The 22,363-nt window shown below is 50.2% G+C and overlaps 1 protein-coding gene across 24 annotated transcripts in view; it reads right to left on the bottom strand.

The window, feature by feature from the left end:
* SLC43A1 (solute carrier family 43 member 1) overlaps positions 1–20,341 on the bottom strand; it is a 31,057-nt gene extending 10,716 nt beyond the window's left edge. For 7 of the 24 annotated variants that reach the window (XR_012423211.1, XR_012423215.1, XM_045371865.3 and 4 more), the window contains exons 1-7: positions 20,046–20,341; positions 19,701–19,832; positions 18,561–18,727; positions 4,883–5,060; positions 4,719–4,774; positions 4,510–4,586; positions 1,511–1,603 (exon numbers count right to left, since the gene is read on the bottom strand). Coding sequence is in view for 18 of the 24 variants with exons in the window: in XM_045371865.3 (XP_045227800.2) it covers positions 1,511–1,603; positions 4,510–4,586; positions 4,719–4,774; positions 4,883–5,060; positions 18,561–18,727; positions 19,701–19,735 (606 nt within the window). In the remaining 6 variants the exon portion in view is untranslated. Of the gene's footprint in view, positions 1–1,510; positions 1,604–4,509; positions 4,587–4,718; positions 4,775–4,882; positions 5,061–18,560; positions 18,728–19,218; positions 19,465–19,700; positions 19,833–20,045 lie in introns of those variants that run through there. The other 17 variants (XR_012423212.1, XM_005577860.5, XM_074013587.1 and 14 more) reach the window with 6 other exon arrangements.
* Positions 20,342–22,363: the final 2,022 nt, after the last annotated feature.

The raw sequence follows: 22,363 nt of genomic DNA, 5'->3' as shown, positions 1-22,363 counted from the left end.
TTGTGCCCAATTTGCAGATGAGGAAACCAAGACCAGAAGTTTAGAGTCAGACTCAGAAGACCCATCATTCCTCTTTCTTTTTCACTTGAGCTCCCCTAGAGAGCTATGAAGTAGTCTCCACAAAGCCTGAAGCTGCTGGCCACTGGCTCAAAATGTCTCTGAAATTTCCATTATCTTAAAAAGATACATACATTTTTGCCTATGACTCCACAAACATTCATGTTCATGTTCACACAAAAATGTCCACTTCATAGTATGTACAAAGGAAACTTAGAACTCTGGGTTTACCGGGCCTAACTGTGTTTATCGTGCCCTTTCCTGGCACGTTCCCCGGGGGAAAAGGCAAACCCAGACTGCTCATGCTCAGCCTTATCTCACCTTTCCCAGGTGCTCCCAGTGCAATCACTCGGGGTCGGGGTCGGGGAGAGGGAGGTGCAAGTGCTCTGCCTAAGGGCTCTCAACCCCAGGGCAGGTAAGTTCTCATTTGAATGAGATTCTGTGCAAATGCGTCAGCCCCTCTTATGGAAGAAGCTGGTGCACAGAGAAGACCTTCTGTTTTCTCGTCCTCCCCGTGCCATGTGAACAGGATGACTAATGTCTGCTCTCCCCTTAGGCTCCTGCTCAAACCTTTTTCTCTGCAGTCTTGGACCTTGGGGCTTCTTCCTCTCTAGGGGCAGGACAGAGCTTCAAAGGGCCACACACCCAAATGTGTGGAGGTAAGATCTGGCTCCTCAAACACTACTTCAGTTGAAAAGAAGGGAGAACTGCCCACCCTCCATGCCTGCCCACCAGAACAACTGATGGCCTCCCACCCATGCGCTCTCTCAAACTCCTTTGGAGACACTGAGCAGAAGTACCTTCTTTGGTACTCTTTGTAAAGTGCAAAACGGTATGCAGTTTGGTACTGCCCACAATGGAGGTTGAGGAGCATGGCATGGCTCAGTCAAAGGGTGCTTTGATATTTGACAGAGGAAATAGGGGCCCCCAGTTGCACTGAGCTAAAACTTTGGTCTCCTGGCTTCCAGGGACACCAGGTTGACCTGTCCAGGATCCAGCCTGGCATAAACTCACTTTGTGACCTTGAACCAAACCACCCAGCCTCTCTGGAAGGTGTGGAAAAATGTGGCCCCAAAGGCTGAATAAAGCCAGCGAGTCAGGGACCTTGAATGCGTGTGAAGGGGCTAGACTTGATTCTGTAGGTGAAGCTAAACCACTGAAGGTTTTTCCGCAGTGTGTGAGCCAGTTCCCCATCTGGGATCCTTCTGGAAGTCATGTGAGTGACAGATTACAGAGAAAAAGAATCAGAGGCAGGGAGACCAGCTGAGAAAGCTTGCCTTGGCCCAGGAGAGACGGGGAAGGCCTGCACTGGGATGATGACAGAGAAAGGAGAGCGCAGAAGTCAGACCCGTGGGTCAGCACTAGCTGCTGCTCACTCAGCCCCACCCAGTTCTTGTGTCAAGACAAAAAGAAAACCCAGGTGGCCTCACTGGCCCCCCAAGCAGCTCCATACCTTGATTCCTGGGAATGTGATGGCAGAAGAAGCATAAGAGCCAATCATGAGGGCCATTAACGTGGAGCGCAGGTTCCCAAACATGTTGGGCAACTGAGGGGGGAAAGCAGCACCCATGAGGTGGGGACACCCTGACCCTCGCCCAGCGTTCCCAGCCCTGCTCCATACAACAGCCCCGGGAGACGCAGCAGCAAAGCCCCAAGGCAAAACAAACAGAAAAATCAATGTGGGAAACTGTACTCTGCCCCCTGCCTACACACTCACAGTGCACTTTAGCTTCAAAAAGGCTCCCAGACACCCCTCAGAGAGACATTTTGTTAATTTTGTTTAATCCCAGATTTCCCAAGTTTGTTACGTAACACCTCTGGGCAACGCATGGAATAGGTGCTTAAGAAACACTGATCTGGGCTGGGCGCAGTGGCTCACGCGTGTAATCCCAGCACTTTGGGAAGCTGGCGGGAAGCCTGAGGTCAGGAGTTCAAGATCAGCCTGGACAACATGGTGAAACCTCATCTCTACCAAAAACACAAAAATTAGCTGGGCATGGTGGCAGGCACCTGTAATCCCAGCTACTCGGGAGGCTGAGGCAGGAGAATCGCTTGAACCTGGGAGGTGGAGGTTGCAGTGAGCTGAGATCACTCCACTGCCCTCTAGCCTGGGTGACACAGGGACACTATGTCCCCACCCACCAAAAAAAAGAAAAGAAAGAAACAGTGATCTTATCCAACCCATTTTAGATGAGAAAATTGACACCCAGGGAGGAAAAGTGTACTCAAGTTCACAGAGCACATTAATGGCTTTCTCCCCATTGTTAGACTGTCCCAGCCCTAACCCAAGGCTGTGACCATGGCTGTGTCCCGGTAATAGGCGGTGCCTCTTAACCCTCTCGGTTGGCATCCCAGCCCAGTTTCTGCTTAATCAGGACAAATCACGTCCTGGGAGGTGAGGGTGGAAATAAGGGAGGGAATGGAGGCAGGGCAGACCAAGTCTCCAGAGGAGGTGGCTCTGACGCACAGCAGGGTCAGAACCCCCACCAGGAGAGAATTTAATTGATCATGTGTTCCGCTCACCTGCCTCAGCCAAGCCCTCAGGGCAGGGGAAGGCAAAGTCAGGATGCCCTTCGCACACACCCTCCTCTGGCCCCACCATCCTCCCCGAGTCACTAGATCCCACAGCTGAGAAGGACCTTAGGATTCGTACAAAGCCTAAACCCATTCCACAGAGGGGGAAACTGAGACTCTGAAAGGAGGCCTCAATAGCTCTGGTAAAGAAGGCGTTTAGGCCGGGCACGGGAGCTCACGTCTGTAATCCCAGCACTTTGGGAGGCCGAGGTAGGTGGATTGCCTGAGCTCAGGAGTTCGCAACCAGCCTGAGCAACACGGTGAAACCCCGTCTCTACTAAAATACAAAAAAATTAGCCAGGCGTGGCGGCGTACGCCTGTAGTCTCAGCTACTTGGGAGGCTGAGGCAGGAGAATTGCTTGAACCTGGGAGGCGGAGGTTGCAGTGAGCCGAGATCGCGCCACAGAACTCCAGCCTGGGCGACACAGCGAGAGTGCGTCTCAAAAAAAAAAAAAAAAAAAAAAAAGTGTTTAAACACAGACGATAACTAAATTCTCCTTCCCCCTCCTACCGAAGTGGCTGGCTCAGGAAAAACCTCTACCCACTCAGGCAGAGGTTTTCCTGCACTCTGCATCTGTGAGGCACCGCTGCCAAGGACGCCAGGGAAGGGTGCCAGGCCTGGAGAGGGCAGGGCCCTCTCTCCTCCAAGGGGCCACAAACGCTGTCTCCGCCCGGTACCGTGGGTAGAGCGAGGCCGGCCGGATAACCCCGGGCTGGCGGCCTTGCAGCGCGCGTGGCAACAGCAGCTGGGCCCGCAGGACGCAGCACCATACGTGCTGTTCCAAGTCTAGGCCAAGAGCAGCGGCCCAGGGGGCGGGGCCGGCCAGAGGGAGCTGGGAGTGGCTGAGGGGCGGCGCCGGCGCCGGACCCTGCCATTGGCTGGAGGTTACAGGAGGCGGGGATATAGCGGGAAGGAGCCACTGGTCAAACCCCACCCGGCAGCCACTGAGGGTCTGAGGCCAAGCCCCGGAGAGAAGGGATTTAGGGCCCTGGGCCAAGTTGCACAGCAGGGAGAAGGGGCTGCGCTGAGGGGCGGGGAGAAAGGGATCCGCTTCCTTCCTTGAGAGTTGTGAAATGCTCCCGGTTGGAATTAAAGGCGGCTGCTGGGGCGAGGTGAAATTCAGCCAAAACCACCCAGTCAGGAAGCCCTTCTCAGAGAGAAACAGTCCGAGCCAGCCCGGCCAGGAACCTTCCCCTCCACCCTCCCGACACTCCTAAGCTTTTAACGCGTGTACACACTCACATAAATAAACACACTTAGAACAACACACATACACAACTCACCACATGTAATAAAAGGTCAAGCCACGTGCACGATGAAGTGTCGACAGTTTCATATGGTTCAACCTGGTACACTCACAAACACACCTACCAACTCATGGCTTTTACAGGGACAGGGTCACACACCCACTCTCCCACGGCATGGCAAGCATGCACACGCTGTCTCAAGCTGCTCCCTCCCCCTCACGATCATGTTACCCAGTTTTATTTTCTTCCCAGCACCTATGACTACTGACATAATTTATTAGTTTACTTGTTTATTCGGTTGTCTGTGCCCCTCACCCCCGAAAGGTAACCTCCAGCGGGGAGGATGACGTGGTCAGTCCTGACAGTGCTGTAATCCAGGACCTAGAACAGAGCTCCATAGACATTCATGGGCTCTGTACACACAAACACACACATTAACATACAGCCTGACACACAGCCTCATCCACACACGCACAGCCTCACACCTGCTCTTTGCAGCCACCCTGCAGTTTCTCCACACATCCACTTGATCTAGTGATCTGCGTCCACAGGCCCCTCCCCCAGCCCACTCACTCTGCCCTCACCCCACTCGGGGGAATTCTGCGGCCAGGCCAGGCCTGTAACACTCACCGTGAGTGAAGTGAACGTTAGGCAGATGCCACCAAAGCCATTCAGGGACAGCGCCAGGAATATCAATGGAGACAGAACTGGAAAGGGGAAAGCAGCAGATGAGGGCATTTGGGGAGCTGTGGGAAGCCAAGGGCAGGAGCTGGGGTAAACATCCACCTTCATCCCACCCATTCTTTTCTTGTGGAGCCACAAGAGGACAGACAGCTCACCTTCCACGTCCCGGGAGGCCAGGGCCATGAGGGTGCAGGACGCAGCGAAGCAGGCACTGTGGAGACACAGGGAAGGGCAAGGGGTTGGCCTGTGAGCGCCTCCCCTCCCCTTCCCCTGCAGCATGGTCTCTGTCCTCCAGTTCCCCGTAGCCCAGCCACCTCACCTGCCAACCAGCCGCACAGGTCGAGGGCCAAAGCGGTCCATGAGGATCCCCAATGGCAGGGTGGTGGCACTGAGCACAAAGGAACCGATGGTGAAGCCCAGGTTGAGCATCTCATCCTGCCGGTCACAGCCCGGCCACCTGCGCTGCTCATCCTGGGTGCTGTTGATGCTGTTCTCAGCTGAGGAGGGGAAAGGGAGGGCTCAGCACATGAAAACAGGAACAGCTGGGCACAGGAGACAGCAGCCTGCAGTCAGGGGACCTGCTTTCAAATCCCATGCCAGGTGCCTTTAGGGGTACCCTAGAGTCACATCTCCTCTGACGGGGCTGCTCTAGAAATGGCAGCAGTTAGTACCTGACCCTGCGAGAGTCTTGCACACACACGGCCTGAGGCTTCAACTAGCTCAAATGAAATACTGGACATAAGTATTTACCAAGTTGTAATATGCACTCAGTGTCCAAGCTTAGGGGGTTGTGGACCCCCAACAAGAAGTGCCCCCATATCTAGAGGCAAAGGCAAAGGCAGTGAGTGGTGCTCTAATGGCTATAACAAGAATTCATTAAAATGGCCAGGCGTGGTAGTGCATGCCTGTAATCCCCCCACTTTGGGAGGCTGAGACAGGCAGATCGCTTGAGCCTACAAGTTTGAGACCAGCCTGGGCAACACGGTAAAACCCCATCTCTAAATACAAAAAGATAAAAGACATTTAGAAAGAATTCACTAAAACTTAGAGGACGCTTTCCCGATAAATGATAGTCTGAAAAATAATTACTAACACTTACTGAGCACTTAACTGTGTTCCAGGCACTATTCTAAACATAACAGCCCCATGAGTCAGTTAATACAGTTATCCCATTCCCCAGGTGATAGCTGAGGTACAGAACGAGGACCAGTCACTGCCCTCCAGTCCCCTCTAAAAGTCCACCTGGAGGACTTGTCCTTAACGGTAAACCACCAACTCGGAGTTGTGACAAGTTAAGGAGAAAAGCTAGTGATAGGAGATAAAGGGTTGCTTCGCTTTACTCAGTGCTCAGTGAGTCATGAGGTGGCTGCCCCAGGCCTCCAATTTGTCACTTGGCAGCATTGCCAAGGGCAAACTCTGGGTACACCTGGGGCAGGCAGACAGACCAGGGTCTGAATTCCCACCACCAGCCTTACTAGCTGTGCCCCTTGACCAAGTAACTTCCTCCTTGTCTGTAAACTGGACCAAAGAATGCCTAACCCATGACCTGCTTAGGAGGATTCAACTGGAGACAGTAAACCAAGAGCTTTGCACAGTGCCTGGCCCAGAGAAAGTGCTCCTGAAGGATCTGACGAAGGGGTAGCTGACCCTCCTGGTGGGTCATGTGGTAAGCATGTACTCTAGGAGCTGGGCATCCACACTGCATGAGACAGGAAGTTCTCAGCTCTAGAATGACAGGTGCTGCTAAAAGAACAAACCAGGCCAGATGCAGCAGCTCACACCTGTAATCCCAGGACTTTGGGAGGCCAAGGTGGGTGCATCTCTTGAGCCCAGGAGTTCAAGACCAGCCTGAGCAACACTGGGAAACCTTGTCTTTACAAAACGTATTTTAAAAATTAGCCGAGCATGGTGATGCATGTCTGTAGTTCCAGCTACCCGGGAGGCTGAGGTGGGAGGACTGCTTGAGCCCGGGAGGTCAAGGCTGCAGTGAGCCGTGATCACACCATTGCACTCCAGCCTGGGTGACAGAGCAAGGCCCTGTCTCAAAAAAAAAAAAAAAAAAGAAAGAAAGAAAGAAAGAAAAAGAAAACAAACAAAAAAACCAACAAGGGGAAAAGGGGATGTGACAATGCCTGGATACGAGGGGGTGGTATAGAACATCTGCCCTCAGTGGTGAAAACAACCTGACTTTATGTATCCAAAGGGCGTGCAGGCGGCAGAAGAGTAAGGGTAAAGGGATCTGTGTGTTAACATAAGGAAGAACACAAAGGCCTGGCAGATCCTGAGTGCTGACCAACCAGGGAAGGAACCGTACTGGGCAACAGAGAGTCTTCTTTAGTACCAGCTGCCAAGGAGGTGGAGAAAATGCTCAGACACCTCCAGGAAGCACTTAGGGGGTTGGACCACACAGCCTTGGGTATCAGGCTAGCCCTATAATTTAGTGATCTTTGTGATCACTGTTCATTTCTCTACAGGTGTTGTTTTGTTTTTTTTTTTTTGAGACAGGGTCTCACTCTGTCACCCAGACTGGAGTGCAATGGTACAATTACAGCTCATTGCGCCTTTGACTTCCAAGCTCACTGTAGCCTTGACCTCCCGAGCTCAAGTGATACCCCCACCTCAGCCTCCTGAGTAGGTGTGTCTACAGGTGCACGCCACCACATCTGGCTAGTTTTTGTATTTTTTCTAGAGACGGGGTTTCAACATGTTGCCCAGGCTGGTCTCAAACTCCTGGGCCCAAGTGATCTGCCTGCCTGGACCTCCCAAAGTGCTGAGATTAGAGACATGAGCAACTGTGCCCGGCCTCTCTACAGGTTTATCTGCATTGGTTTATTCATTCTACAGCCACTTACTAGATATTTACTATACCCCAGCACTGTGTTGGGACAATGTGTAAAGCAAGAAGAAATGCAAAAATGATTTAGACCAGAAGCTGCACACCGGTGACAAGAAATGGCCCCCATTCATGTTTTGCTTGGTTGGCAATGTTGATCCATCCTTATAGTGTTGTAAATTATAATTGGGTGCCAGTTTAAATTCAGGAGTTATCACATAAAAATCCAGATTTTTGTCTTCTCTTTAAAAACTTAGAAGATCTGGGCATGACTGTAGCTGAGTGGAGGCCATCCTTTTTGCCAGGGCTTGCCTTCTCAAGGTCATACACGTCCTCACCTCTTTTAATTCCCATACATTTGCTATCCTACACCTGCCCTGCTTTACCCAATTATTAGCAAATGCCTGGCCCCAACTGGCATTTCCATTTGCAGTCCCTGAATTAGACACTGTTCCTGTTCCTAAGTGTTTGATAATCAAATGACAATTTCCCTCACAAACAATCCCACTAGCATGCAAATTAACACCTACTTCATGCTAGTATTTTCTATAGAGAATCCCATTTAAACCTTGCAACAACCCTAAAAGGTGAGTACAATGGTCCCCATTTTATAAATGGTAAAAGATCCAAGATGCAAAGCAATTCAGTTACCCAGCTTTTAACAGGCAGGCTCAGATTCAAACTCAAGATAATCTCCAAAGTCAACAGTTTTCCACTGCACCAAAGGGCCTCTGTGTTACATGGGCCAGTTTGCTTAGTAAGTTTCTCAAGCACACGTCAGTGCCAGAAACGACATGTGCTCTTCCCCTAAAGGAGAATCCAGTCCCATGAACTGCTAATGACTTAGTGTCAATTCATACATCTATTCCTGTTTTATGGATCAGCCTTTTATGAGTTTCACCAATGAGTTCATTCATAAGGCTTGATCACTCTGAGCAGTTGGATAAAATCCAGATTCTGAACTAAGAGGGGAGCCAGCCCAAGATGCCAAGACCTCTTAGAGCTGTGTCCATGTTAATGACAACAGAAAAGGTCTTCGGCGGGGCCGGGCGCGGTGGCTCACGCCTGTAATCCCAGCACTTTGGGAGGCCGAGGCGGGCGGATCACAAGGTCAGGAGATCGAGACCATCCTGGCTAACACGGTGAAACCCCATCTCTACTAAAAAAATACAAAAAAAAAATTTGCTGGACGTGGCGGCGGGTGCCTGTAGTCCCAGCTACTCGGGAGGCTGAGGCAGGAGAATGGTGTGAACCCGGGAGGCGGAGCTCACAATGAGCTGAGATCACACCACTGCACTCCAGCCTGGGCGACAGAGTGAGACCTCCATCTCAAAAAAAAAAACAAAAGGTCTTTGGCATCAACCCCCCACCCCAACATTTACAGACAAATAAAGCAAAGCATAGGATGGGATTCGAAGCCAGGGAAAGCAGTGTTTCCTAATATGTGGTATGCATAGCATGTAGGCACTCAAGATGGGTTCAGGAAGTAACATGGAGCAGTTTTTAAGGTTTCATAGTTAATTGTTATTTGAATGTTTATTTAAAACATACATTGGCCAGGCGCAGTGGCTCACACCTGTAATCCCAGCACTTTGGGAAGCCAAGGCAGGTGGATCACTTGAGATCAGGAGTTCAAGACTCACCTGGCCAACATGGTGAAACCGTCTCTACTAAAAATATAAAAATTAGCTGGGTGTGATGGTGGGTGCTTGTAATCCCAGCTACTCCAGAGGCTGAGGCAGGAGAATCACTTGAACCTGGGAGGCAGAGGTTCCAGTGAGCTGAGGTCACATCACTGCACTCCAACCTGGGCTGCAGAGACAGACTCCATCTAAAAAAACTAACTAACAAAAAAAATAAAATAAAATAACAAAATAACATAAAATAAATAAAATAACATAAAAAATAAAATAACAAAATAAAATAAAAAACGATGTATATATGTACATATATATGTATGAGAAACATATATGTATATGTATAACTTGTGGGGGTGGGTAACAGCTAACTCAGTATTCCAAGAATATTACACTTTAGAATGAAGCTATTTTTTTTAAGTAGACTGATTCAAAAGGAATTATTAGTAAATAACAGTAGCTATGGCACATAGAAATGGTAAAATCATGAAGGTGAACTGCAAATGACTAGGTCTAGGAAACAATGGAAAATGGGATGGTTGTGAAGCGTCTGGAGTCTGGAAGAGCTGGGTTCAAATTCTAATTCCACTAGCTGTGCTGCAGAAACTCTCTGAGGCTCCATTATTTCATCTGGGAAATGGGGACAGTGGTCTCAACCACCTGAGAGGCTGGCTCTGAGAACTGTCACACATACATGCACAGCGAACACTCACAAAATGATCCTATTTTCTTTGTCTCCCTGCTTACCGTTCCTTTCCTAACCCCATGATGCTTCCCTTTCCTGCCTCAGACAAGGTCACATTCAGCAAAAACACCTTAGGGGTTGGGTGGTGGTTCATGCCTATAATCCCAGCACTTTGGGAGGCCGAGACAGGAGGATCGCTTGAGTCCAAGAGTTTGAGACTAACCCTGGCAACATAGTGAGACCCCATCTATACAAAAAATAAAAACATTAGCTGAGCATAGTGGTGCACACCTGTAGTCCCTGCTACTCCAGAGGCTGAGGTGGGAGGATCACTTGAACCTGGGAGGTGGAGGCCGCAATGAGCTGAGACCACACCATTGCACTCCAGCTTGGGTGACAAAGTGATACCCTGTCTCAAAAAATAATAATAAATTAATCAAATAAAATTTAAAAATTAGCCAGGTGTGGTGGTGTGCACCTGTAGTCCAAGCTACTCAGGAGGCTGAGGTGGGAGGATTGCTTGAGCCTGGGAGGTCAAGGTTGCAGTGAGCATTGATCATGCCACTGCACTCCAGCCTGGTGACTGAGTGAGACCATGTCTCAAAAACAAACGACAACAACAAAATCTTAGGATTGGGCTCTGGCTGGTTTCTCGTCTATGGCTGGATTCCCCCAGGAGAGCCCTGGGCCATTGGAGGTTGGGGACATCCACATTATTCCCATGAGTCCCAGTAGAAAGGTTCTGGAGTCCAATGTGAAACTGAATCTTTACTCCACCCTTTATTTACTAGCTGTGTGACCTCACACAAGTTACTTAGCATCTCTGAGCTTCAGGTTTCTCTTCTATAAAATGGAGTTAATAATAATAATATCTGTATCACAGATTTGTTGTGAGAACTAAATATCTAACTAACAAATAGTAAACGCCTAAAGAACTTTAGCAATTGTTTTATTTGGGCACTTATGCTGGATATAGTTTGTGATAAATTGAACTGCCTCTGCCTAAATTCTGAGAAACAGAGGCTCCGTTAGCTGTGATACCCTTATAGGTAGGTCAGAGGACGTGGCCAGGTAACCCCAAAGCCAATATTAGCGAATGCTTCAATAATGAGTTCCAGGCCAGGCACAGTGCCTCACATCTGCAATCCCAGCACTTTGGGAGGCTAAGGTGAGAAGATCACTTGAGCCCAGGAGTTCAAGACCAGCCCTGACAACATAGTGAGAACCTGTCTCTACAAAAAAATAAAAATAAAGAATTTAGCCGAGGCTGGGTGCAGAGGCTCATGCCTGTAATCCCAGCACTTTAGGAGGCCAAGACAGGTGGATCACTTGAGGCCAGGAGTTCAAGACCAGCCTGAGCAACATGATGAAATCCCGTCTAGGCCGGGCGCGGTGGCTCAAGCCTGTAATCCCAGCACTTTGGGAGGCCGAGGTGGGTGGATCACGAGGTCAGGAGATCGAGACTATCCTGGCTAACATGGTGAAACCCCGTCTCTACTAAAAATACAAAAAACTAGCCGGGCATGGTGGCGGGCGCCTGTAGTCTCAGCTACTTGGGAGGCTGAGGCGGGAGAATGGCGTGAACCCGGGAGGCAGAGTTTGCAGTGAGCCGAGATCACGCCACTGCACTCCAGCCTGGGAGACACAGCGAGACTCCGTCTCAAAAAAAAAAAAAAAAAAAAAAAGAAATCCCGTCTCTACCAAAAATACAAAAAAATTAGCTGGGTGTGGTGACACAGGCCCGTAATCCCAGCTACTCGGGAGGTTGAGGCAGGAGAATCACTTGAACCTGAGAGGCAGAGGTTACAGTGAGCAGTGATTGCGCTGCTGCACTCCAGCCTGGGTGATGAAGCAAGACTGTCTCAAAAAATAAAAATAAAAAATAAAAAATTAGCCGTGCATGGTGGTACATGCCTGTGGTCCCAGCTACTTAGGGGGATGAGACCTAAGGATCACTTGTATCCAGGAGGCCGAAGATGCACTGAGCCGTGTTTGTACCACTGGACTCCAGCCTGGGTAAGAGAACAAGACCCCATCTCTAAAATAATAATAATTGTAATAATAATAATGAGTTCCTCATTTGTTGAACTCTTTATATTTTTGTTAAATGATATCATTTGATCCTTACATCACTGTTCTTTGGGAGAAAGGTTGACAATTGTCCAGTTTGTTTTATAGACTTGGAAAGAATGGAGATCCAGAGAAGATAAGGTCATATGCAAATAACAGCAAAGCCAGGTCCAGAAGGTAGTAACAATCCCATCTGTAGTCTGAAATGTTATCTGCTTCCTCTCATTTCATTTTCACAACAGTGCTATAAGGTAGGGATTACTGGCCCCATTTTACCATATGGGGTAATTGAGGTATTAAGAAAATTAGGTGCCGGTGCGGTGGCTCATGCCTGTAATCCCAGCACTTTAGGAGGTCAAGGAAGGTGGATTACCTGACGTCAGGAGGTCGAGACCAGCCTGCCCAATATGGTGAAACACCATTTCTACTAAAATTACAAAAATTAGCCAGGCGTGGTGGTATGCACCTGCAGTCCCAGCTACTCGGGAGTCTGAGGCAGGAGAATCGCTTGAACCTGGGAGGCGGAGGTTGCAGTGGGGTGAGATCGCACCACCACACTCCAGCCTGGGCAACAGAGTGAGATAAGAAAAGAAAGAAAGAAAGAAAAAGAAAATTAAGTAACTGGCTTCAATCACCCAACAGCACATAGCGGAGTTGGAAGCCTGCCTCTTGCCACACACTATGGCAACATACATTCCTGGTCTATGTTCTTGGGACACTATAGAGGAAGACTGACACCCAAAGTGAATAAAGTTCCAAGAAGCAGAAAGCAGACACTTTTGATCATGCAGCATGACTGAGGCCGATCAGGGAACAGCAACCGCAGTCAGCCCGACAGCCTCAAGGATTAAGGCTGGGGTCCCTTGAAGGGAAGAGAGGTAGGTAGAGATAGGCATGTTGTACCCTACTTTGCAAGAATGGACAAATAAGTCCTGGAAAATTTAAAAAATTAGCCAGGTGTGGAAGCACACGCCTGTAATCCTAGCTACTCAGGAGGCTGAGGTGGGAAGATCACATGAGTACAGAAGTTCGAGGCTGCAGCAATGATCGCACCACTGCACTCCTGCCTGGCTGACAGAGTGAGACCCCATCTCAAAAAGAAAACAAAACAAAAAAACAACAAAAAATTCTGAGAAAAGGACCGGGCACGGTGGCTCCCACCTGTAATCCCAGCACTTTGGGAGGTAGAGGCGGATGGATCACTTGAGGCCGGGAGTTTCAGAAAAGCCTGGCCAACAGGTGAAACTGCGTCTTTACTAAAAATACAAAAATTAGCCAAGCATGGTGGTACATGCCTGTAATACCAGCTACTCAGGAGTCTGAGGCAGGAGAACTGCTTGAACCCAGCAGGCAGAGGTTGCACTGAGCCAAGATGAAGCTATTGAACTCCAGCCTGGGTGACAGAGACTCTGTCGAAAGAGAAAAGAAAAGAAAAGAAAAGAAAAGAAAAGAAAAGAAAAGAAATTAATTCTGAGAAAAAGAGAGGAATTCACTGTGGTCACCTCTAGTAATCCCTAACAGCCAGATTTAGAAGCATACCCACTTCTGGGCAATTTACAACACCTGGTGGATATCTCACACTATACACAAAATCAACTCAAAATGGATCAAGGATCTAACTATAAGAGTTAAAACTACCAAACTCTATGAAAACACAGGCCGGGTGTGGTGGCTCACACCTGTAATCCCAGCACTTTGGGAGGCCAAGGCAGGTGGATCACGAGGTCAGGAGACTGAGACCATCCTGGTCAATATGGTGAAACCCTGTCTCTACTAAAAATACAAAAATTAGCCAGGCATGGTGATGGGCGCCTGTAGTCCCAGCTACTCAGGAGGCTGAGGCAGGAGAATTGCTTGAATCCAGGAGGCAGAGGCTGCAGTGAGCCAAGATTACGCCACTACACTCCAGCCTGGGCGACAGAGCGAGATTCCGTCTCAAAAAAAAAAAAGAAAGAAAGAAAGAAAACACAGGCCGGGCGCGGTGGCTCACACCTGTAATCCCAGTACTTTGGGAGGCGGAGACAGGCGGATCACAAGGTCAGGAGATCGAGACCATCCTGGCTAACACGGTGAAACCCGGTCTCTACTAAAAATACAAAAAACTAGCCGGGCGCGGTAGCGGGTGCCTGTAGTCCCAGCTACTCGGGAGGCTGAGGCAGGAGAATGGCGTGAACCCAGGAGGTAGAGCTTGCAGTGAGCCGAGATCGTGCCACTGCACTCCACACTCCAGCCTGGATGACAGAGCGAGACTCCGTCTCAAAAAAAAAAAAAAAAGAAAACACAGGTGTAAATCTTTGTGACCTGAGATTAGGCAATAGTTCCTTAAACATGACACCAAAACACAAGTGGCAAAAGAGAAAAATAGGAAATTGGACTTCAATGTTAAAAACTGTTGTGCACTAAAGGACACCAAAAGAAACTGAAAGACAACCCAGCAATGGAAGAAACATTTTTGCAAATCATATATAGAAGACCTATATCTAGAATATAAAGAACTCTTACATCTCAGTAATAGAAAGATAACCTAATTTTAAAGCGGGCAAAGGATCTGAATAGACCTTTCTCCAAAGATATACCAAAAGCCAATAAGCACATGAAAAGATGCTCAACATCATTGGTCAGCAGGGAAACACAAATCAAAATCACAAAAATACTCTTTACATCCACTAGGATGGCTATGATAAAAAAAAAAGATGGGCAGGCCGGGCGCGGTGGCTCACGCCTGTAATCCTAGCACTTTGGGAGGCTGAGGTGGGAAAATCACTTGAAGTCAGGAGTTCAAAACCAGCCTGGCCAACATGGCGAAACCCCATCTCTACTGAAAATACAAAAAATTAGCCAGGCATGGTGGTGGACGCCTGTAATCCCATCTACTCAGGAGGCTGAGACCAGAGAATTGCTTGAACCCGGGAGGCGGAGAGGTTGCAGTGAACTGAGATCATGCCATTGCATTCCAGCCTGGGCGACAGAGTGAGACTCCATCTCAAAAAATAAAAATAAAAAATACAAAAAGATGGGCAACGACACATATTGTTCAGGCTACAAAGAAAGTGGAACACACATCACTGCTAACAGGAATGTAAAATAGGCTGGTCCCACTGCAGTGGTGTTTACACCTAATCGATCAAAACCAGTTCCTTCTCCACTCCCACTGCTTCACTTGGCTAGTCTTAAAAATACATATATGAGAAATTAAAAATTAAAAAATTAAAATTAAATTTAAAAAATTTTAAGGGAGGCCGGGCCCAGTGGCTCACGCCTGTAATCCCAGCACTTTGGGAGGCTCAGGTGGGGTGGATCACCTGAGGTCAAGATTTCAAGACCAGCCTGGACAACATGGTGAAACCCCGTCTCTACTAAAAATACAAAAATTAGCCGGGCATGGTGGCGGGCGCCTGTAATTCCAGCTACTCAGGAGGCTGAGGCAGGAGAATCGCTTGAACCCAGGAGGCGGAGGTTGCCGTGAGCTGAGATAGCGCCATTGCACTCCAGCCTGGGCAACAAGAGAGAAACTCCATCTCAGAAAAAAAAAATTTATTTTTAAGAATGTGAAATAGTGTAGCCACTTTGAAAAACAATTTGGCAGCTCCTCAAAATGTTAAACATAGTTACCTTTACAATTGACCAGCAATACCTAAGAAAAATGAAAGAATATGTTGACATTAAAAACTTGTACAAGGGCCAGGTGTGGTGGCTCAAGCCTATAATCCCAACACTTTGGGAGGCTCAGGAGGGAGGATCACTTGAGCCCAGGAGTTCGAGACCAGTCTTGGCAACATAGCATGACCCAGTCTCTACAAAACAAATTTAAAAATTAGCTGGCTGTGGTGATGTGGGCCTGTAGTCCCAACTCTTCTGGAGGCTGAGGTGGGAGGATCATTTAAGCCCAGGAGGTTGAAGTTGCAGTGAATTGTGATTGCACCGCTGCACTCCAGCATGGGTCACAGACTGAGACCCTGTCTCAAAAAAAAAAATCCAGAAGAACATTTGGGTCTCACTCTGTGGCCCAGGCTGGAGTACAGTGGCGCAATCATAGCTCTCTGCAGATTCAAACTCCTGGCCTCAAGTGATCCTCCTGCCTTGGCCTTGAAATGAGCGTGGATTACAGATGAGCCACCACACCCAGCCAGACCATTATTCATAATAGCCAAAACGTGAAAACAACCCAAATGTCCATCAACTGACAATAGAATGCTGGTTGATCCATACAATGGAGTATTATTGAGCAATAAAAAGAAGTCCTGATACATGCTACAAGGATGAACCTTGAAAACATTATGCCAGGCCGGGCGCGGTGGCTCAAGCCTGTAATCCCAGCACTTTGGGAGGCCGAGACGGGCGGATCACGAGGTCGGGAGATCGAGACCATCCTGGCTAACATGGTGAAACCCCGTCTCTACTAAAAAATACAAAAAACTAGCCGGGCGAGGTGGCGGGCGCCTGTAGTCCCAGCTACTCGGGAGGCTGAGGCAGGAGAATGGCGTAAACCCGGGAGGCGGAGCTTGCAGTGAGCTGAGATCCGGCCACTGCACTCCAGCCTGGGCGGCAGAGCGAGACTCCGTCTCAAAAAAAAAAAAAAAAAAAAAAGAAAACATTATGCCAAGTGAAAAAAGCCAATCACAAAAGGCTACATATTACAAGATTCCATTTAAATGAAATGTTCAGAATAGGTAAATCGAACTTTTATCACAGGCAAAGCTATGACAGGAAATAGATGAGTGGTTGCCTAGTGCTTTGGGGGGTGGAGGGGGGGGTGAGAGGAGTCAGTACTGCTAATCCGTACAGAGTTACTTTTGGGGATAAAGAAACTGTTCTGAAATGGACTCTGGTGATGGTTGCACTATTCTGAATACACTAAAACCGTTAAATTATATATTTGAAATGGGTGACTTGTAAGGCATGGAAATTATATCTTAATAAAGCTGTTTTACATATTTTACATATTTAAAAGTGCAGGTGGAAGGATGAGCCCTCAAAAGAGAAGCAGGAGTTTTGGGGGGTTCTAAATACTGTGTGGTGGGTACTGAGGCATATAAATTTGTCAGATGTATGATGTAATCTTCAAGAAAGTTGATTTTAAAGAAACACCACCAGCACCAGGTGGAGAAGGCAGGAAGAAGTTACACAAGGGGTAGGCCAAGCGTGGTGGCTCATGTCTATAATCCCAGCACTGTGGGAGGCTGAGCTGGGTGGGTCACTTGAGGTCAGGAGGTCGAGACCAGCCAGGACAACATGGTGAACACCCATCTCTACTAAAAATACAAAAATTAGCCAGACGAGCTCGCTTGAACCCAGGAGGAGAAGGTTGCAGTGAACCAAGATCATGCCAATGCACTCCAGCCTGGGTGACAGAGTGAGACTTTGTCTCAAAAAAGAAAACAAAAGAAGTAACATGGGAGGCAGTGGCAGGTGTCAAGGGCAGGCAGGGTCTCTCCTATCTCCAGGATAAACTCACAGGGGACTTAGATGTCATGTGGGTCCCTAATAGCCCTCCACTTGGTTCTTGCAGCCACCCTGGTATGTGTATCATTTCATCTCAGGCCTCTTCTTCCCGACCCACCCAGCCATCCCAGCCTGGCTGCCAACCCCACCTCCTCCAGCCCCTATCACCCCATAATTGGGGCCAGGAGGCATGGGAGAGTCGCCATCTCTCGGTGCCACCTGTTGCATCTTTACAGATAACCATGGCTGGATGGGGCAGATCCTGCGGTGGAGCAGCTGCTGTTCAGAGCAGTGATCAAGGCCTCCCCATCTCCACCCCTCAAGGAATCGGTTTTCTCCCATAGTCACATCAGGTGCTGTGCAGCAAGGAGCAACCAGAAGGACACTAATATTTATTAAGCACTGTGGACTTTCACAGCACTCCCATGGAATCGATATCATTATCCCCATTCTGAAGACCAGGCAACTGAAGCTCAGTGCTTAAGGAACTCACCAAAGTCACCAACTGATAAAAGTGATGGAAGCTGGGATTCAAATCCAAGCTAACCTTCCTTCCAAGCTTACTCCATAACACGGAGGTTGTGGAAAGGGGATAAAAAGAGAGGAAAGCCAAATTCCATTTCCTTAGGCAGAGCTTGTCAGCACAGCTCTCTCCTTCCCAGAATAGGAAGACACCCATCAGAGACAAGTCCCAGACACCAGCAGGGGTAACTCCCTGCCCCAAGGCAGCTGCAGACAGCCTATGGCTGTAGTTACTGCTCCCAAAGAGTGTCAGAATTCCCACTCCCAGGTTCCCGGCCACTCACACAAGGTGATTGAAGTGGAAACCAGAGCCCCCCAACAATGCCCTCCTAGAGGAAATAAGGCTATGTAACTTTGTCCAAATGAGTAATGTGAAAACCTGGGGACTCCCAGGTCCTGAAAAGGGAAGAATGTGGGGCCCTTTACATTCATACTCCACTTTGTGCAGTTCTCCCTTGTCTTAATGATAGGCTTATTAAGAAATTCCTCTCCCAGCAGTTCTCCTTCAAAGAGCTCTAGGCCTGGGGCTGTCAGAGGCTTAGGACTCTGCCTATTAGTCCCAGGGTCTGGATGCCTAGCAGGACACCTGGCATTCAGTGACCACTGGATTGGATAAACGAGATAGAGTGGGCAGAGTGCCACCCATTCTTCCCCTGAAGTTTGAAGAGGTCGAGAAGTGAGGCTGTCCAACTGCAGACCCTGCTTTCTGCACCTAACCTGGCCCACCTGGCCACCTAACCTTCTCCGGCTTCCACCTACCCCTTTGCCATCCCTCCCCAGAGCCCACCCAACCCATTTTCAGGCATACCTGGGCACATGCTGGAATAGAAGCCCTCGTTCTTCAGCATGATCAGCAGGGAGCCCCAGCCCAGGAGCACAGCAGAGAAAAAGAGGTTCTCCAGCACAGCCGTACAGGCCATCCACCAGCGCCTCCGGTACGCCTGTTGCAGCGTGGGGGCCATGCTGGCCGCGAGCCTGCACAGAAACAGAGCGCTGGGTGAAGGGCCCCCCAGTGGCCCCAGGGAGGGGTCCTGCATCATGGTGGCACCCGAGACCTCTCGGGCCAGCCCTCGAGGAGCCCCTCATGGGGGCCCCATAGAGCCCTGGGTTTCCCAGCCGGTGCCACGGAGCTGGCTCCGCGCACACTAGCAGTGCCAGGGGTGCACGCGGCACGAGGCTCCCGCTGGGCCACTATCGGAAACAAGGAAGGTCCTGTCTGCGCGCCGCAGCTTCCTGGCAGGCTGCCGGGTTCTCCCACCCAGGCCAGGGCACGCAGGGCCGGGCTGCTGGGGAGCAAGACCGCATTTGCCCAAGCCCCCAGAGGGCAGCAAGAGGCAGAGCGCGCTCTGAAGCACCGCTGGCCCATGTCCGGATTCTCGCGCCAGGAAAGACCCCTAGAAGTTGCAGGAAGAAGGGCAAGTTCCAGGCTACCCTACGACCCCATCTTCCAGTTGCCCCTCCAAGACCTCTCCTCCCCTCTGGGGCCGGGCGACAACAAGCTCTCTCCCTTTCCGTATCAGGCGACCCACGACCCTAGAGTCTCTCCGGCCAAGCCAACAGCTGCCACGTGGAGTGTGACCCAGGACGGGCTCTCCCCAGTTCCCTCCTCCCCTGCGCGCCCCTCACTCACTCCGCAGGGCGCGGGGCACCAGGCTTTGCACCTCGGAACCCACCTGCCCCCTCCAGCCCTGGGAGGGGGCTGGGACTTCGGCAGGAAGTCTGGCGGCTGCTGACTTTATAAGGGCAGCGGTGGCGGATGGGCTGGCGGGCGGGTGTGTTTACCAGAGGGAGGGAAGGAGCCCCAGCTCCCCCCGCCACGGCCGCTGCAGCCTCGGCGGGAGGATAGGGAACGCGGGCGGCGCGGGGGCGGGGAGCTACAACCGGGGTGAGACCGAGGAAAGCGGAGAGGAGAAGGGCAAGAAAGACCCAGAGCGAGCGGAGGAAGCACCAGTCACTTCTTCCAGGGGGTCTCGGTATTCTCATCTGTGAAATGGGGCTTTGGGTTTAAGCGCTCCCGGAGGTCCACTGGAACTCTGGCAAACGCGCAGCTCTAAGCAGAGGAAGTGCAGCAAGCGGGGGCCTGGGAGGAAAAGAAGAGTCGGAGGGGTCAGAGAAAAGAAAAGGGAAGGACCTGCTTGGCAAGACTGGACACTGTGCCGCGGGACCACGGGCGCAAGTAACGGGCTTTCCTTGGGGAACCTGGCAGTGTCAGCGGGAGCCGGCCTGGGTGTCTTTCAGCGGACGCACAGACGGAGACCCTACGCGCCCCCTCCTCCCTGCCCACGCTGCTCACCTCCGGTCACCGGCAAATGAGCAGCCAGCAGCAGCGGACGGCTCGGGGAGCGCAACGCTTTCGCGGCGCGTCCGGAGTCCCGGGGGCCCAGCCCTGAGCCGCGCCCGCGCTGGGGTCTTCTCTGCGTGCGGGACCCGGCTGCCACGGAGTTTCAGCCTGACAGCCCGGTGGCCTCCCCTCCGCTGTCCCCTCGGAAGAAGCAGGGGAACTGGGAACCCGCCGGGGGCCAGAGGTCTGCGAAGCCGGGCTTGGAAGAAGTGGATCTGCGGAGTTGATAGTTGTATTTACACGCGTCCAGAGCTGCGCCCCGAGGTGGGGGCGGGGGCTCCCTTCCCTTCCCCTCCCCTTAGGTCGAGTTTCACGCGCACGTGACTCGCCCGCTGGTCCCGGACACTCTCCCTCTGGCACAGCCCCAGCACCTACACTTCCACCCTGGACCCCCATCTTCTCCCCCAAGCCCCCACACTGACGTCAGGCAGCGCCCTCTGTATCGTTGTTCAAAACAAAGTGCGATTCGGCTGAAGCCGACTGACAGCGATTCAGGGCCGGCTTGGGTGGGGTTTTGAACTGTGCAGCTGGGAGCAGTGTTTTCCGAGGCAGAATGGCACGGGTTTCTTTGGAGTTAGTCAGATCGAGGTCTGAGTCTTGACGTTTCAACTGACTACCCTGGGTACCTAGGGCAAGTTACCTCTCGGAGCCTCTGCTTCCTCCTCCCTAAATTCGGTTAAAACGGAACCTAACTGCCCAAAGGAATTAGGATTGTGATGCAGGTAAAATGCTGAGCATAGCATTTGGCATAGTAAGCATAATGTTAATTGTTGCTGCTGTCATTATTTCAGAAGACCTGGTGATCGGACGCTTCCAGATCAATAATTGATTGACTCAAGGTAAATCTCTCAGCCTCCCTGAGCCTCAGTTTCCTCATCTGTAAAATAGACTACTATGGTGTGGAGTAATGAGAAGTAATCTCATTACATGTGAGTTTAATTGTGTGTTAAGAGTGCTGCTAATGCATGCTGGGCTTAATACCTAGGTGATGGATTGATAGATGCAATAAACCACCATGGCACACATTTACCTATGTAACAAGCCTGCACATTCTGCACATGTACCCCAGAACTTAAAATTAAAATTAAAATTAAAAAAAAAAAAAAAAGAGGCCGGGCGCGGTGGCTCAAGCCTGTAATCCCAGCACTTTGGGAGGCCGAGACGGGCGAATCACGAGGTCAGGAGATCGAGACCATACTGGTTAATACGGTGAAACCCCGTCTCTACTGAAAAGTACAAAAAGTACAAAAAACACCGGGCGAGGTGGCGGGCGCCTGTAGTCCCAGCTACTTGGGAGGCTGAGGCAGGAGAATGGCGTGAACCCGGGAGGCGGAGCTTGCAGTGAGCTGAGATCTGGCCACTGCACTCCGGCCTGGGCGACAGAGCGAGACTCCGTCTCAAAAAATAAAAAAATAAAAAAATAAAAAATAAATAAAAAATAATAAAAAAAAAAAGAGTGATAGTGGTGACCAGGTGTGGTGGCTCATGCCTGTAATTCCAGCACTTTGGGAGGCCAAGGCAGGAGGATCGCTTGAGCTCAGGAGTTCCAGACCAACCTGGACAACATGGTGAAATCCCATCTCTACAAAAAAGAAAAAAAAAATAGCCAGGCATGGTGGCGTGCACCTGCAGTCTCAGCTACCCAATAGGCTGAGGTGGGAGGATCACTAGACCTGGAGAGATGGAGGCTGCAGTGAGCCAAGATCATGCCACTGCACTCCAGCCTGGGTGACAGAGTGAGACTCTGTCTCAAAAACAAAACAAGAGTGACTACAGAAAGCTCCAAGAAGGCCTTTGATAAAAGGGAACCCCTGAACAGATGAGCCACCAAGCCAAGAGAGGAACTAATGGCTACCATAGACAGGGCATTTTTTAAAATAAAAATATTGTTATTAATTCCTGAAGACATCATGGTCTCACTTGAACCTCATAGCTTTTCACAGAGGGAGAAAACTGTAGGCTTGCAGCTGGAGCAAGGTTAGAGGTAGGATGCAGAGTCAGGTCGGCCTGGCATTTAAGTATGGCCCCTCCCAGAAGGAGAACGGCAAGAGCAAAGGCTTAGCAGTGGGAAAGGCACAAGGAGTTCTCGCTGGCCAAAGCACACGTCAGGCTCTGACGGTTTAACTTCTTAAAATGCAGTACTGCCTCCCAGAACTTCCAGATCAAGGTCAAACTCCTCAGCTCTGCACAGGGGGCCCTAGAGTCAACTTTCTAAGCTAGGAGGGTCATGGATCCCTTTGAGAATACAAAAGACAGTGGGCGCGGTGGCA

The sequence above is a fragment of the Macaca fascicularis genome, chromosome 14 (genome assembly GCF_037993035.2).
Source record: "Macaca fascicularis isolate 582-1 chromosome 14, T2T-MFA8v1.1".
Lineage (NCBI taxonomy): Eukaryota > Metazoa > Chordata > Mammalia > Primates > Cercopithecidae > Macaca > Macaca fascicularis.
Note: the sequence above shows the minus strand (reverse complement) of the source record. Positions and strands in the feature narration are given on the sequence as shown.